The sequence below is a fragment of the Raphanus sativus genome, chromosome 9 (assembly GCF_000801105.2).
Source record: "Raphanus sativus cultivar WK10039 chromosome 9, ASM80110v3, whole genome shotgun sequence".
Lineage (NCBI taxonomy): Eukaryota > Viridiplantae > Streptophyta > Magnoliopsida > Brassicales > Brassicaceae > Raphanus > Raphanus sativus.
Genome location: NC_079519.1, coordinates 27065580 through 27078287, shown reverse-complemented (window position 1 = coordinate 27078287; position 12708 = coordinate 27065580). Strand labels below are relative to the sequence as shown.

The following is a 12708-nucleotide window of genomic DNA, read 5'->3' as shown; positions in this document are numbered from 1 at the left end:
AAGTTATTTACGTATTTTAGACTCTTGAAAAGAAAACTTGTAATTACTTAACATTTAGATTTATAACTTCAATTAATTATCTACAGAAAATTTGCATTCAAAATTAGCAAGAGTGTGTGATCTAGTTTACATTATAATTAAAATAGTATTTTTCTACCCGTACATAGCAAAACAAAATTTAAATAAAACATTTCAAACTAATTCAATCTAGCTACTTTTGGCAAGCTAAGCTCTGTTCTTTCTCTTCCTGTTCTCTGCAAACAAATATCACGAGAGTTGAAGCTGCTCTCTCTCTCTCTCTCTCTCTCTCTCTCTCTCTCTCTCTCTCTCTCTCTCTCTCTCTCTCTCTCTCTCTCTCTCTCTCTCTCTCTCTCTCTCTCTCTCTCTCTCTCTCCACTCTCTCTTTCCGGATTTCTTCCCCTCTTCTTCTCTCTTTCGCTTTCGATATTTTGATCTCCAATGGCTGCCAAAGCGTTTGCTTAACGAACAGGTTTCCCTCCCTTCTCTCTTTCACGTGTCTTGTTCTGGTGTTCTCTTCCTCAGCCACACCTCTCTCTCTCTCTCTCTCTCTCTGTGATGGAGATCGAGGAGCTCGAGCTTACACCTCTGAGACAGCCTTCTCCGGAAATGAAGCAGAGTTGGGTTCTCAAACCAACTCTCTCCAAGAAAAAGAAGAAACTTTCTGTTGCTTGCATGTCAAGCAACATAAGGTTAATTCTATGGCTTGGAGGAGTCTTGGCTGTGTCGTCTATCGTCGTGATAACACTGTTCAAGACACTCCCCCACCACCAGAGCATTCCACCACCGCAAGACAATAGCACCATCGCACTTCCTATGGCATTGAAATTTTTCAATGCCCAAATCTGTAAGTAGAGATGTTTTGAATCAAAGTATATTACCAAATGAATGTAAACGTTACTAATCTTCTTATCTTTTGATGTTCTAGCCGGAAAACTGCCAGAGGGGAATAACGTGTCTTGGAGGGGAAATTCTTGCTTGAAAGATGGGAATTTTCCCGGGAGTCTTTACCCACATCTGGCGGGAGGGTACTACGATGGTGGAGGTTCGATCAAGACAAGCTTCACCATGTCTTTCTCAATGACAATGTTGAGCTGGAGTGTCATTGAATATGGGTCGAAATATGAGGCTTGTGGAGAAATGGACCACGTCAAAGGGCTCATTAAATGGGGAACCGACTACTTCCTCCGCACTTTTAGCAGCAGTTCTGATACGATCTATGAAATGGTGTATCAGGTATAAAAAGTTTTGTTTCTCTTCCTTCTTGCATACTCAATTCGGTTCAGTCCTAAACTTTTGTTTTTCTTTTCACAGATAGGAATGAATCAAGGAAGCCAAGTGACTAGTGACCTATACTGCTGGATGCGACCAGAAGACATTGATTACCATCATAGGTCTGTCAATCTATGTTACACAGACTGCCCGCATCTCGCTGCAGAGATGGCAGCTTCCCTGGCCTCAGCCTCGATCGTATTCCGTGACCAAGTCGAGTACTCTGCAACACTTGTTAACAGTGCCAAAGCCGTTTACCTTTACGCCGAGGCTATGAGCGCCAAGCGGAAAAGCGCAGATCACTGGGATGACCTCATATGGGGAGGAGCGTGGCTCTACTATGCCACGGGTGATAACTCGTATCTTGCTAAGGTAACCAGTCACGATCTAGCCAACCGTGCCGGTGCCTTTTCCCATGGCCCTCGTTATGGTGTCTTTGGTTGGGACAACAAGCTTGCTGGGACACAGGTTTTGTTAGTTCACGAGGCTTCCTTAGTTCTGTTTTTCTTCCAACTGATTGCTTGCTTGCTTGCTTACTCTCTGTTTTTTTTTCTGTGTGCCTTTTTTAGTTGCTTTTCACTCGGTTGAGGCTGTTCTTGAGCCCTCCCTTCCCGTATGAAGAGATGCTCAGGGTCTTTCATGAGCAAACCAGCATAGTAATGTGCTCCTACTTGCCGTATTACACTAAGTTTAACAGAACAAAAGGTATCAGATTTTTGCCTTTGTTATTCTTTATTACTAAGTTTTGATTGTGTGTATACTTGTGAAAGTGAAACTATTGGGGAGTGAGTTTTTGGTCTTATGTGAAGGGTTATTTAGTTAGGATGTTTTGTGAAGGATTATGCGACTTGATTTAGTCAGGATGTTTTGATCTTTTTTAGTATTGAGAGTGTATATCGTCTGCTTTCATATCTGCAGGTGGTTTGATCCTGCTGAGCGAACCAGAGCCTCTCCAGTATGCTGCGAATGCAGCTTTCCTGGCCACTCTGTACAGTGACTACCAAGGCGCTTCTGACGCTCCTGGATGGTACTGTGGGCCAACTTTCTTCAAAACTGAGATCCTACGTGACTTTTCGACATCTCAAGTATTGAAACCATTACCATTATATGATCATCTCCACAGTTCGATCTTATCTGATTTAAGCGTTTGTGTGTTTCTTCTTCACGCAGGTTGATTACATACTAGGGAAAAACCCACACAACATGAGTTATGTGGTGGGGTTTGGGCAGAAATATCCTAAACATGTGCACCATAGGGGAGCCTCGATCCCGAAGAACAAGAAAGTGACATGCGAAGGAGGTTTGAAGTGGAAGGAGAGCACGAGCGAGAATCCAAACACGATCGAAGGGGCAATGGTCGCTGGACCAGACAAGAAGGATGGCTTCCACGACGTACGTGTAAACTACAACTACACACAGGCGACTCTGGTGGGAAATGCAGGTCTTGTGGCAGCTCTTGTAGCCTCTTCACGAGGAGGTGGAGGATTTGATAGAAACACCATCTTCTCAGCCATAAATCCTCTGTCGTTTGCACCGCCGCCTCCAGTACCTGAGACCTGAGAAGATTTACTCTGTTTTTATGCTTTTATTATTGGACTTGTTTCAAGATATTTGTTGTGATTTTAGCTCAGGTTTGTATCTCTTCTCTTCTTTACTCTTGAACTCTCTTTTTCTCTGTTTTGTTGTGCAAGACTTGATTTTACCAAACAACTTTTTCATTCATTCTTGCATACATTCTTACAAACAAACAACACACACTCTTTATAGTAGACTTCTTGCTGACTTACAACTAACACAGCACATGACACATACCTCTAGTCTTTAACTATTACAACAACTCTCTTCTCAACTCTCTAATCATATCTGAACTTAGTTGGCTTACTAACCAACTAACTCTTAACTTGCTACTTAATTTTAACAGCTAGTTACATAACTAACTTCCTTGTTGACCTTGATCTTTGACTTCTCTTCTTCCTTGCTTCATCCACAGTATTTGCTTATTCTTCAGAACATCTCAAAGTCATCGCCATCTTCTTCTTCCTCTTCTTCTTGCTTTTCTATCATCTTCTCATTATGATTTTTGTCTTCCTTTTCTTTTGCAGGTTTACTCAAGGAATCACTTCTCAACAATATTGTTTCCACTCAAATCTGTTCCTTCACTGAAGGAGACAAATTTATAATCTCTTCTCAATATTGTAACACACAAGTGGTAGGAAAGACTTGAAAGTTGATCTCCTTGTAATCCCTGACGTCTCTCAGAGCATCATATCTCACACTCAGCTACTATTTTTTCTTCAACCTTGCGGAGAGTTTCAAGTTCAGAAACCTGACTATGTGTCACATTCCAAAGCTATCTTAGTGATTTCATGACTATAATGCTGATCAGGATTCTCCTCAGAGAAGATCTCCCACAATGTTTTCCTGATGTTTTGATTCGATATTGCTTCCTTGAGCTCTATTTAGTTTATCACTCGCAATGTAGATGCCGCTTCAAAAGCTTCCAGAGCAGAGTAGCCTTGCAGAGCAACATGGCCTTACCTGCAGCCTCTCTCACAGCCATTTGAGTCTCATCAAGAGTCTGGTTCATTCCACCAAATAACAACTTACCACAACTTGACAACTGACATAGCAACCTGTTACCGTTTACCAATCAAATGACATTATATAATACTTCCTATTCAAGTATGAATCCCCTTTTTCTTAGAGCTGATGTCTCTCTCGGTGACCATTAAGAAACCAGTTTGGTATATGAAAATCAATGATAATGTCACACTTAACAAGAGAGAAAATCAATGACAATATCACACAGAGACTTTAAAGTATAGCCAAGGCATCAATCAAGATCAAGCAAGTTCGGATCTTCAGGCAAAACCCTAAATTCAACTACAAACAACCGAGATCCATGGCGGCTTTGATCTGTAGCTATGAAAAAATCGATAGGAGAGAGGAGAATGAAAGAGTTAGTTATTCTTGGCTTTGAGTTTTGGGAGGGAAATAAAGTAGCCGTTACGGTATCAACGGATCGTTTTTGGAATTTTCAAGGGGCTTATCTCATGTGTGCGGGTGCACATTAGTATTAACATAATTGTTAATATAACATTTTAAAACAATAATTTTATTTATTATTTTGAATAATCATATTTTGTGATTTTAATCATCTATTATATCACAGTGTAACATATAAAAATCCAATATTTATAACTAATTGAACTTATATTACGAAAGCGTTATACTAATGATTTATGAATATTTTTTGTACTAATGATAATATATATATTTGTAAATTAATATGTATTACATAATTTTTAATATAACATTTAAAAAACAATTTTATTTATTAATTTGAATAATTATATTTTGTGATTTTAGTCATCTATTATATCATAGTGTAACATATAAAAATTCAATATTTATAACTAATTGGACTTATATTATGAAAGCGTTATAATAATAATTTATGAATAAATGTTTTATATTTTATTTATATGTTATATAAATTGATTTTGATGTGTGGTTTTTATTTTATTTTTTTATTATTAATAAATATTGAAATTAATATGTTAATAAAAATCTATTAGGAAATTTATTTTGGTTAATATTCGATTAAGAAAATCTATTATTTAAATTAGGGAAGACATTAAATACTTAAATCTATTATTTAAATAAGGAAAAGACAAAACCTCCTTAAATATAACTTCATTTAATATTTGAGTTGCATGACATTATAAATAAAATAAAAAAATTCAAGGCTAATTCAATTTTATACTTTTATTTTAATAGTATAGATGTTTGCATTTTTCAAAGCCTCTAAACGAGACTTTTTGATGGCTTTGGAATTTTTTTTTATTTTTTTTTTAACTTTTTTCTCAACAAGTTAAACACTTAAAAATAACAAAATATTTAACAAAATTAAAAATAAATCCAATAAAAATCAAAATAAATCTAGATAATATGCTATACTTTTTTTAAATTAAATATTTGTTTATAAGATAATGTATTAATTAATTTCGTGATTAGAAATATAATGTTATTTTAATACATAAATAAATATAATAATTATATAAAAATAAAATTCTATGCTATATTTTTTAAAAGCTTTATAATTACAGTGTATAGTATATTAAATTAGAAATCCTCTATGAAATAAATGTAAAATTTTAAATCATGTAATGTTTTTATACAAACAAAATTGCTGAAATATATTTGGTCCCAAGTTGAACCAGTTAAAAATATGCCACAAATCGATAAAGATAAAATATATATTAAAATATATACAAAAACGGTTTGTAAATTAATAATTCTATAAATTAATAAAATATCATAGTTACAACACTATTAATTTATAGGGTTTTTACTATATTTATAACAGTTACAATTTCTAAATCTTTTGATGCCAGTCAAGCTTTAAATTTTTTTAAAAGTAACAGCTACAACTTTTAAAGTTAAAATCCCTACTGCTAAAATTCTAAAGTCATAGTCTAAAGCGAAAATTGTTAGCAATCAGAGCTTCAATATTTTTTTTTTCTAGCCGTCGGATAATTTTTGAATTCAAAATAATATCAGATATTCTAGTCTCCTTTTCCTCGCAGTCCTACAATCTTTCTTCGAACCCATGTTTCAATTAGGGAGTACTCCATTCAAATTCTCTAAATTATTTTAGTTTTTTTCTATCAGAGTTTTCTTAAATTTTGAATCTAGTGTAAATTATGAGAAAATTATTCAGACTGATCTTAATTCACTGGAATATTACTAGACTAACCTCATTAAACTCACGTATTGCTTGAATAGGTCAAACATACATAAAAATCTTCTAAAATTATTTTATATACCTTTGGCACTATCTATATTATTATTTATGTAGTGATTTGACTTATTTGTCATCTTCTTGATTTTATATTTTTTAATTATTTTTCATTGATTGTTGTTTATTTGTCATATTTTCCAAAATTTTAGGTAATTTTCTGATTTCTTATGTTTTTAATAATTTTAGTTTTAATTATTTATCATATTTTCCACATTTAGGTTATTTATTTGTCATGTTCTTAATAATTTTATCGGTAATTTTTATATATTTATTATATTATTATATAATTTAGGTGGTAATTTGGGTTTATTTTATAATCAATTGTTAATCTTAATAAGTAATTTAGGGATTTAGCTGATAATTTTTATTATTTTGAGAATAATTAAAAAACTAATGATAGTATCATATTTAAATTTATATTATATTTAATATATTAATTTTAAAATATTATATATATAAGATAAAAAATAATTATCAGCTAAATCACTAAAATTACTTATTAAGATTTATTATTGATTATAAATTTAAAAAAACTAAAATTACGGAGAGAATGAAATTTAATATTACTAAAGTAAATATAAGATAAATTTAACTATGATATTATCATTAGATTTTTTAAAATATTCTCGAGAAAACAATAAATTATCAGCTAAATCAGTAAAATTATTTATTAAGATCGATAAATAATTATAAAATATGACTAAATCTAAAATTATGTAGAGCATGCAATTTAATAATCAATCAAATATTAAAGTTTACATGCAACTATTTTAATAAAATATATATTTATTACGTAAAATAATCTTGAAAACATTCCCATATATATAAAACTATATACATTGATTTGTATTTATTTTAAAAATAGTACGCTGTAAAAATATTTTTGGATAACATAATATAGAATCGTTTTAGATAATATTGATTATAAAATTAACGAAATTCGTTTTAAATTTATGGATAACTATATTATATGATATATATTAAAATATAATTAGTTTAATATTACTAAACGTGAATATATGAATAGGGCGAACCACTCCGTGGATATTTTTATTTCAAAACAATATAATTAGAATTAGACTCGGTCAACTGGAATGTGTATTATCCATATAGGGGATTTTTCAATTGAGAAGATCTATCGACCTGAGACGAAGAAAAATGTCTATCTATTTTATTTAGTTATTCAGTTGATTCGTTATTAAAATGGATAACGACAACAATTTCATACGACATGCGTATTTTTGATTTTCCAATGGATTTATATTCTTCATTAATGGAAATTCTTTTGATGTAGTGAGTAATAGTTATGGTTGTTCGCTGTTTAAGAATTCTTGTTTAGACAGTTCGTACCATCCATACATAATGTTTTGATCTAATATTCCAACTCTTCCATGTTTCCATCGTAGTATATTGTTCCATGGAACTAAGTGGAAGAAACATGTGTTTCTACAATTCTACCACCCAGTCAATTTCGGCTAATTAATGAGAAACCTTTCTCTTGTTACATTACATGAATCATAAACAAAATATAATATACACATACATATATGTACTAAAGTAAATATAAGATAAATTTAACTATGATATTAAAATTAGTTTCTTTAAATTTTTCTCAAGATAGCAATAAATTATCACCTAAATCAGTAAAATTATTTATTAAGATTAATAATTAATCATAAAATATGACTAAACCTAAAATTATGGAGAGTATTAAGTTTAATAATTAATTAAACATTAAAATTTAGGGTAATTCTCTCAAATAACCATTTTAAGTTTTTGTCACGAAAATAGCACTCAAAAAGTAAAAAGACCAAAATAGCCTCTTCTTATTTTTAAAAATTTTTATTTTTATTTTTTAAAATTTGAAACCCTATTCCAAAACCCACCTCTTAACTCTAAACTCTAAACTCTAAATGTAGATTAGCTAACCCTTAGGGTATAAATGTATATTTTACCCTTTAATAAAAATTTATTTGGTCATTTTCTTCCTTGATAGCTATTTTTATGAAAATAAACTAAAAAGGATTATCTAATAGAATTTCTCTAAAATTTATATACAAAATTTTTTTATCAAAATTTATTTTATCATGTAAAGTAAACTTGAAAACAGTACATATTCATAACACTATATACATTGATTTATATTTAGTTTTAAAATACTATGTTGTAAAATATTTTTGGATAACATAATATAGAATCTTTTTAGATAATGATGATTATAAAATTAATGAAATTCGTTTAAAATTTATGGATAATTATATATTTATATATATACACACATTAAATTAGATTCAGTTTAATATTACCAAAACCAAATATAATATAAACACACACACACACACACACACACACACACACACACACACACACACACACACACACACACACACACACACACACACACACACACACACACACACACACACACACACAGATATATCACAAAATATATAATTGCTCATAAATTTTATAATCATCATTATTTAAAAAGATTTTAAAATTATTTTATCCAAAAAGATATTACATCGTAATATTTTAAAAATTAAAATAAATCCATGTATATAATTTTATGTATATATGAAAGTTTTCAAGTTTATTTTCCGTAATAAAAGATATTTTGTTGAAATTAAAAGTTATTGTATATAAAAATAATATTTAAATAATTATTAAATATTTTCAAAATATAAAAATAATTTATTTTAATAGTCTTCTGAATTTATAATATATCTATTTACAAAATTTGGTAAGATTATCAAGCCCGTAAGTGCGGGCAAAACACCTAGTTATATTATATAATTGAAAACAAGGATATATCATATAATTGAAAACAAGGAGAAAAAAATAGTTATTTATTAGGGGGTTTTATTCGTTGATGTATTGTAATAGAGTTTAAATCTAACCATAATCTACTGTTATTTGAATGATGATTTAACATTCTATTTTAAATATAGTGTTATTCAATGAATGATTTAAATTCAGTTTTTAAAATCTAGTGTTATTCAATTTTTAAGGATTGTAATTTTTTTTGTATTTTCAACTGATTTCAAATCATGAGTCTAATGAATAAATGAGTGAACTCAAAATCAAAGGTACACTAAAGAGATTTTAGAATTCTTGAACTTTAAATTTTAAAATATGATGGATTGAAAATCACTGATCGAATAACACTACCTAAGTTTAATAATAGAATGACTCTAAATTTATTTTAATTACTAGTTTAGATTTCATGCATGTTATACCCTTAAGTTCATTGTTATAAAAAATAGTAAATAAAAATTTGTCATTACTCAAAAACTTATTTTATTCATATTTTATGTAGCCACATACTTATCTTTATTTTTCTTTGGCGATAGACTTACCTTAAAATCGATAGACAATTAGATTTTCATAAATATGTTATGTTTGGTAAAATATTTATTAAATATTCATAGATTTAATTAGATTTAGTTTCTTTGACCACATATTTACTAATTTTGATAGATTTTTTTTTGTTTTGACCACCTATTTACTTATTTTTGACAGATTTATTTGGATTTCAACTGATTTATTATCATTTGACCATAAATTTACTTAATTTTGACATATTTAATATGGATTTGATAGATTTATTTATTCTTTGACCACATGTGTAATTACAATTTGATAGATTTTTGTATACTTTGGTGACAGATTTTATAGTTATTCAGTCACATATTAATTAAATTCACCTTAACCAAACTGGTTATTGAAAACTGGATCTAACCATTAAATTCTAAAATTTTATATAATTTAAATTGAACTAAACCAAAATATTTCTAACCAATAAATTAAGTTAACCAAATCATAACAAAAACTTAATTTAAACCAAAGAAGAAAAAAACCCTAATCTACAAAAGAACATCACGTGTCATTCTTTAGCGAGAGATTACGTCTCCTATGTCTTTCATTGTTTTCGTTTTTCACTCATGGCTCTGGTAAAATTGTTTGTGGTATCTCTGGAATGCTTCATAATCAAGAACTCTCTTTGCACACTCTAACGGGAGGCAAATCCTTATTTCCCTATATTTATTTCATATGTCAATCTCTACAGGGCACATTTTTTTAATTTTATATATCAAACAAAAAATCATAAATTAAAATGGAAACGTGAATATTTTTTATTTGATTTATAGAATTTGATAAAAATATTTCAAAAATCAAAAAATTGTTTTTTCATAATTTCGCGAAAATCATCAAAATATGATTTAAAACGATTTTAAAATATATTTTTTCCAAATTTGAAAGGTATAGAACTTAAATATTTGCCCATGGTTTCACTAATCCATAGGGGGTGTTAGGGTTTTGTTTTGAAGAGAGAAGATGATTTGATTTGGGAGTTTAAGTTTTGGTCAAAAAAAAGAATTATGAAAAAAAGATATAGGAGATCAAGTGAATCCATTGAAAAATTGTCTCTAGAGAAATAGGGGAATGGGAATGGGAAAAGTTGACTCCTCTACCAGAATATGACGTGAGGAAGCTATTCCATAGACAGCAAGATGAAGAACACATAACAATCTAACCATTGTCCTCTTCTCGACACTCCAATATTTGCATCTTTCCAATACTAACTGAAGCTGAACCATGTTAGGACCAACAACGGTAGGAACTTCTTTCTTTCCAAAACTCTGCGTGATCAACATTACAAATGTCCTCTTCTGAAGCTGAACCATGTCCTGTGATCGCTATCACGAAATTCTGAAAAAGAGAGACGAATGAGCTGCACATCAATTAGAGGTGTCAACTGGGCGGGCTGGGCTGTCCATGGATTAGACCGGTCCAATTTAGTTTAGGTAGGCTATGAACGCTAATTGGTCTAATTGTACAAAAGACCAATTGGTCTATGGTCTAACTGGGCAACGACCAAATGGACAATGGGTGTCCATAGGCCTCCTAGAAATATAGTTTTCCAATTTATTGAAAAACACAATTTTAACGAAAAATCAAAACTTTGCGATTTAATAGAAAAACATAAGTTTACGATTTTAGCGGAAAATGTAATTTTACGTTTTGGCGGGAAAACGTAATTTTATAGTTTTGGCGGGAAAACGTAATTTTACGGTTTTAGCGGAAAAACGTACTTTTATGGTTTTGGTGGAAAAACGTAAATATACGATTTTGGCGGGAAAAAGGTAATTTTACCATTTTGGCATGAAAAACATAATATTCGGTTTTGGCATAGAACGTAATTTAATTTTTCAGTTTTGGCGAGAAAACATGATTTTTTTATTTTGGCGGAGAAACTTGATATTTTAATTTTTGGCGGAAAACAAAATAACTAAATTTTGGCGGAAAAACGTGATTTCTCAATTTTGGCGGAAAACATGATTTATCGGTTTTGGCCGAAAGCACGATTTTCCGGTTTTGGCGGGAAATCACGATTTCCGGTTTTGGCGGGAAATCACGATTTTCCGGTTTTAGCGGAAAAACGTGATTTCTCGGTTTTCGCGGAAAAAAAATTCTCGGTTTTAGCGGAAAACATGATTTCTCTGTTTTGGTGAAACCGCGATTTCTCGGTTTAGACTTACCTTTTGTTTGACCAAAGCTTTGTGACTCTATGAAGCATTTGTGTTTCTTAATTGAATTGTGAGTCTTGTGACCCCTGGTTTGCATCTCTTCCTTTGGTTATATTGATAAACAGTGCTATTCCTCCTTTTCCAATTTTTGATTTTAATCCTGATTCGTTTTTTATTAAACCATATTTTATCTTCCGATCATTCACCATTCACTGCCACTAACATTCTCGATAATTCAAGCTTCGTTTATGAAGATAAATTATTTGAAACTTTCTATCTAATTATTTTGCGTTTATGATCTATTGATAATATGAATCTCATCTAATGTTATTTAAGAGTTATGTCTTTTCATAAACTGATATTAGTTTTATTTTTTCAACATACAACTATTAAATTTTATAAAGTAGATATAATATCTTAATAAGAGACTCTTTTATTTTTAAGAATTGTTCTTTTCCATTATAAGAGTTGTATCTTTCATAAAATGAGTTAACAATAATAATTTAAAACATGCACATAAACTTCAATGTGTGTGTCTTTACCAACATGTTAAAACTTTTAAGTTATGCGGTATTTTTTTCATGTAACAATCAAATAGTTTATGAGAATTTATTTTTATTATTCTCAATTTTATCTCTGTTTAATGCAATTTTATTTTATTTTACATGAAAACATGTATTTGTTTATTCAAAGATTTTTTCTCTTGTGAAGAAATACATCCTTTAAGAATACTAAAAATGTTGCAAAATCGTATCCTTCCAAATTTGTAACACATGTATTTTCTTAAAAACAATTATATTTTTTTTAAATGTTATTTTATAAAATATAGCATATTTATATTTATAAATGAGTTCCCGTGTGATATCGCACGGGTTCCTTACCTAGTTAATAATAATAATAAGATTGCATTAATACATAGTAACTGATGGAAACCAGTCGTAGCTTATGTCTTTGTGGCCAAGGCTATGTGTTAATTAATATTATTACTAGATTTTGATCCGCGCTTTTGAAGCGCGGGATATTTTACGATGAAAAATTTCACTAATAATTTAACAAATATTTTGGTAATTTTTAAAGAGTGTA

The 12708-nt window shown here is 30.0% G+C and overlaps 1 protein-coding gene across 1 annotated transcript; it reads left to right on the top strand.

The window, feature by feature from the left end:
- The first annotated feature begins 560 nt into the window (after positions 1-560).
- Positions 561-2997, top strand: LOC108825192 (endoglucanase 21-like). Its single transcript, XM_018598518.2, has 6 exons — positions 561-865; positions 947-1254; positions 1333-1758; positions 1860-1995; positions 2209-2375; positions 2461-2997. Exons 1-6 carry the CDS (start codon positions 577-579, stop codon positions 2848-2850), a joined length of 1716 nt encoding a protein of 571 aa, XP_018454020.1. The 5' UTR covers positions 561-576; the 3' UTR covers positions 2851-2997.
- Positions 2998-12708: the final 9711 nt, after the last annotated feature.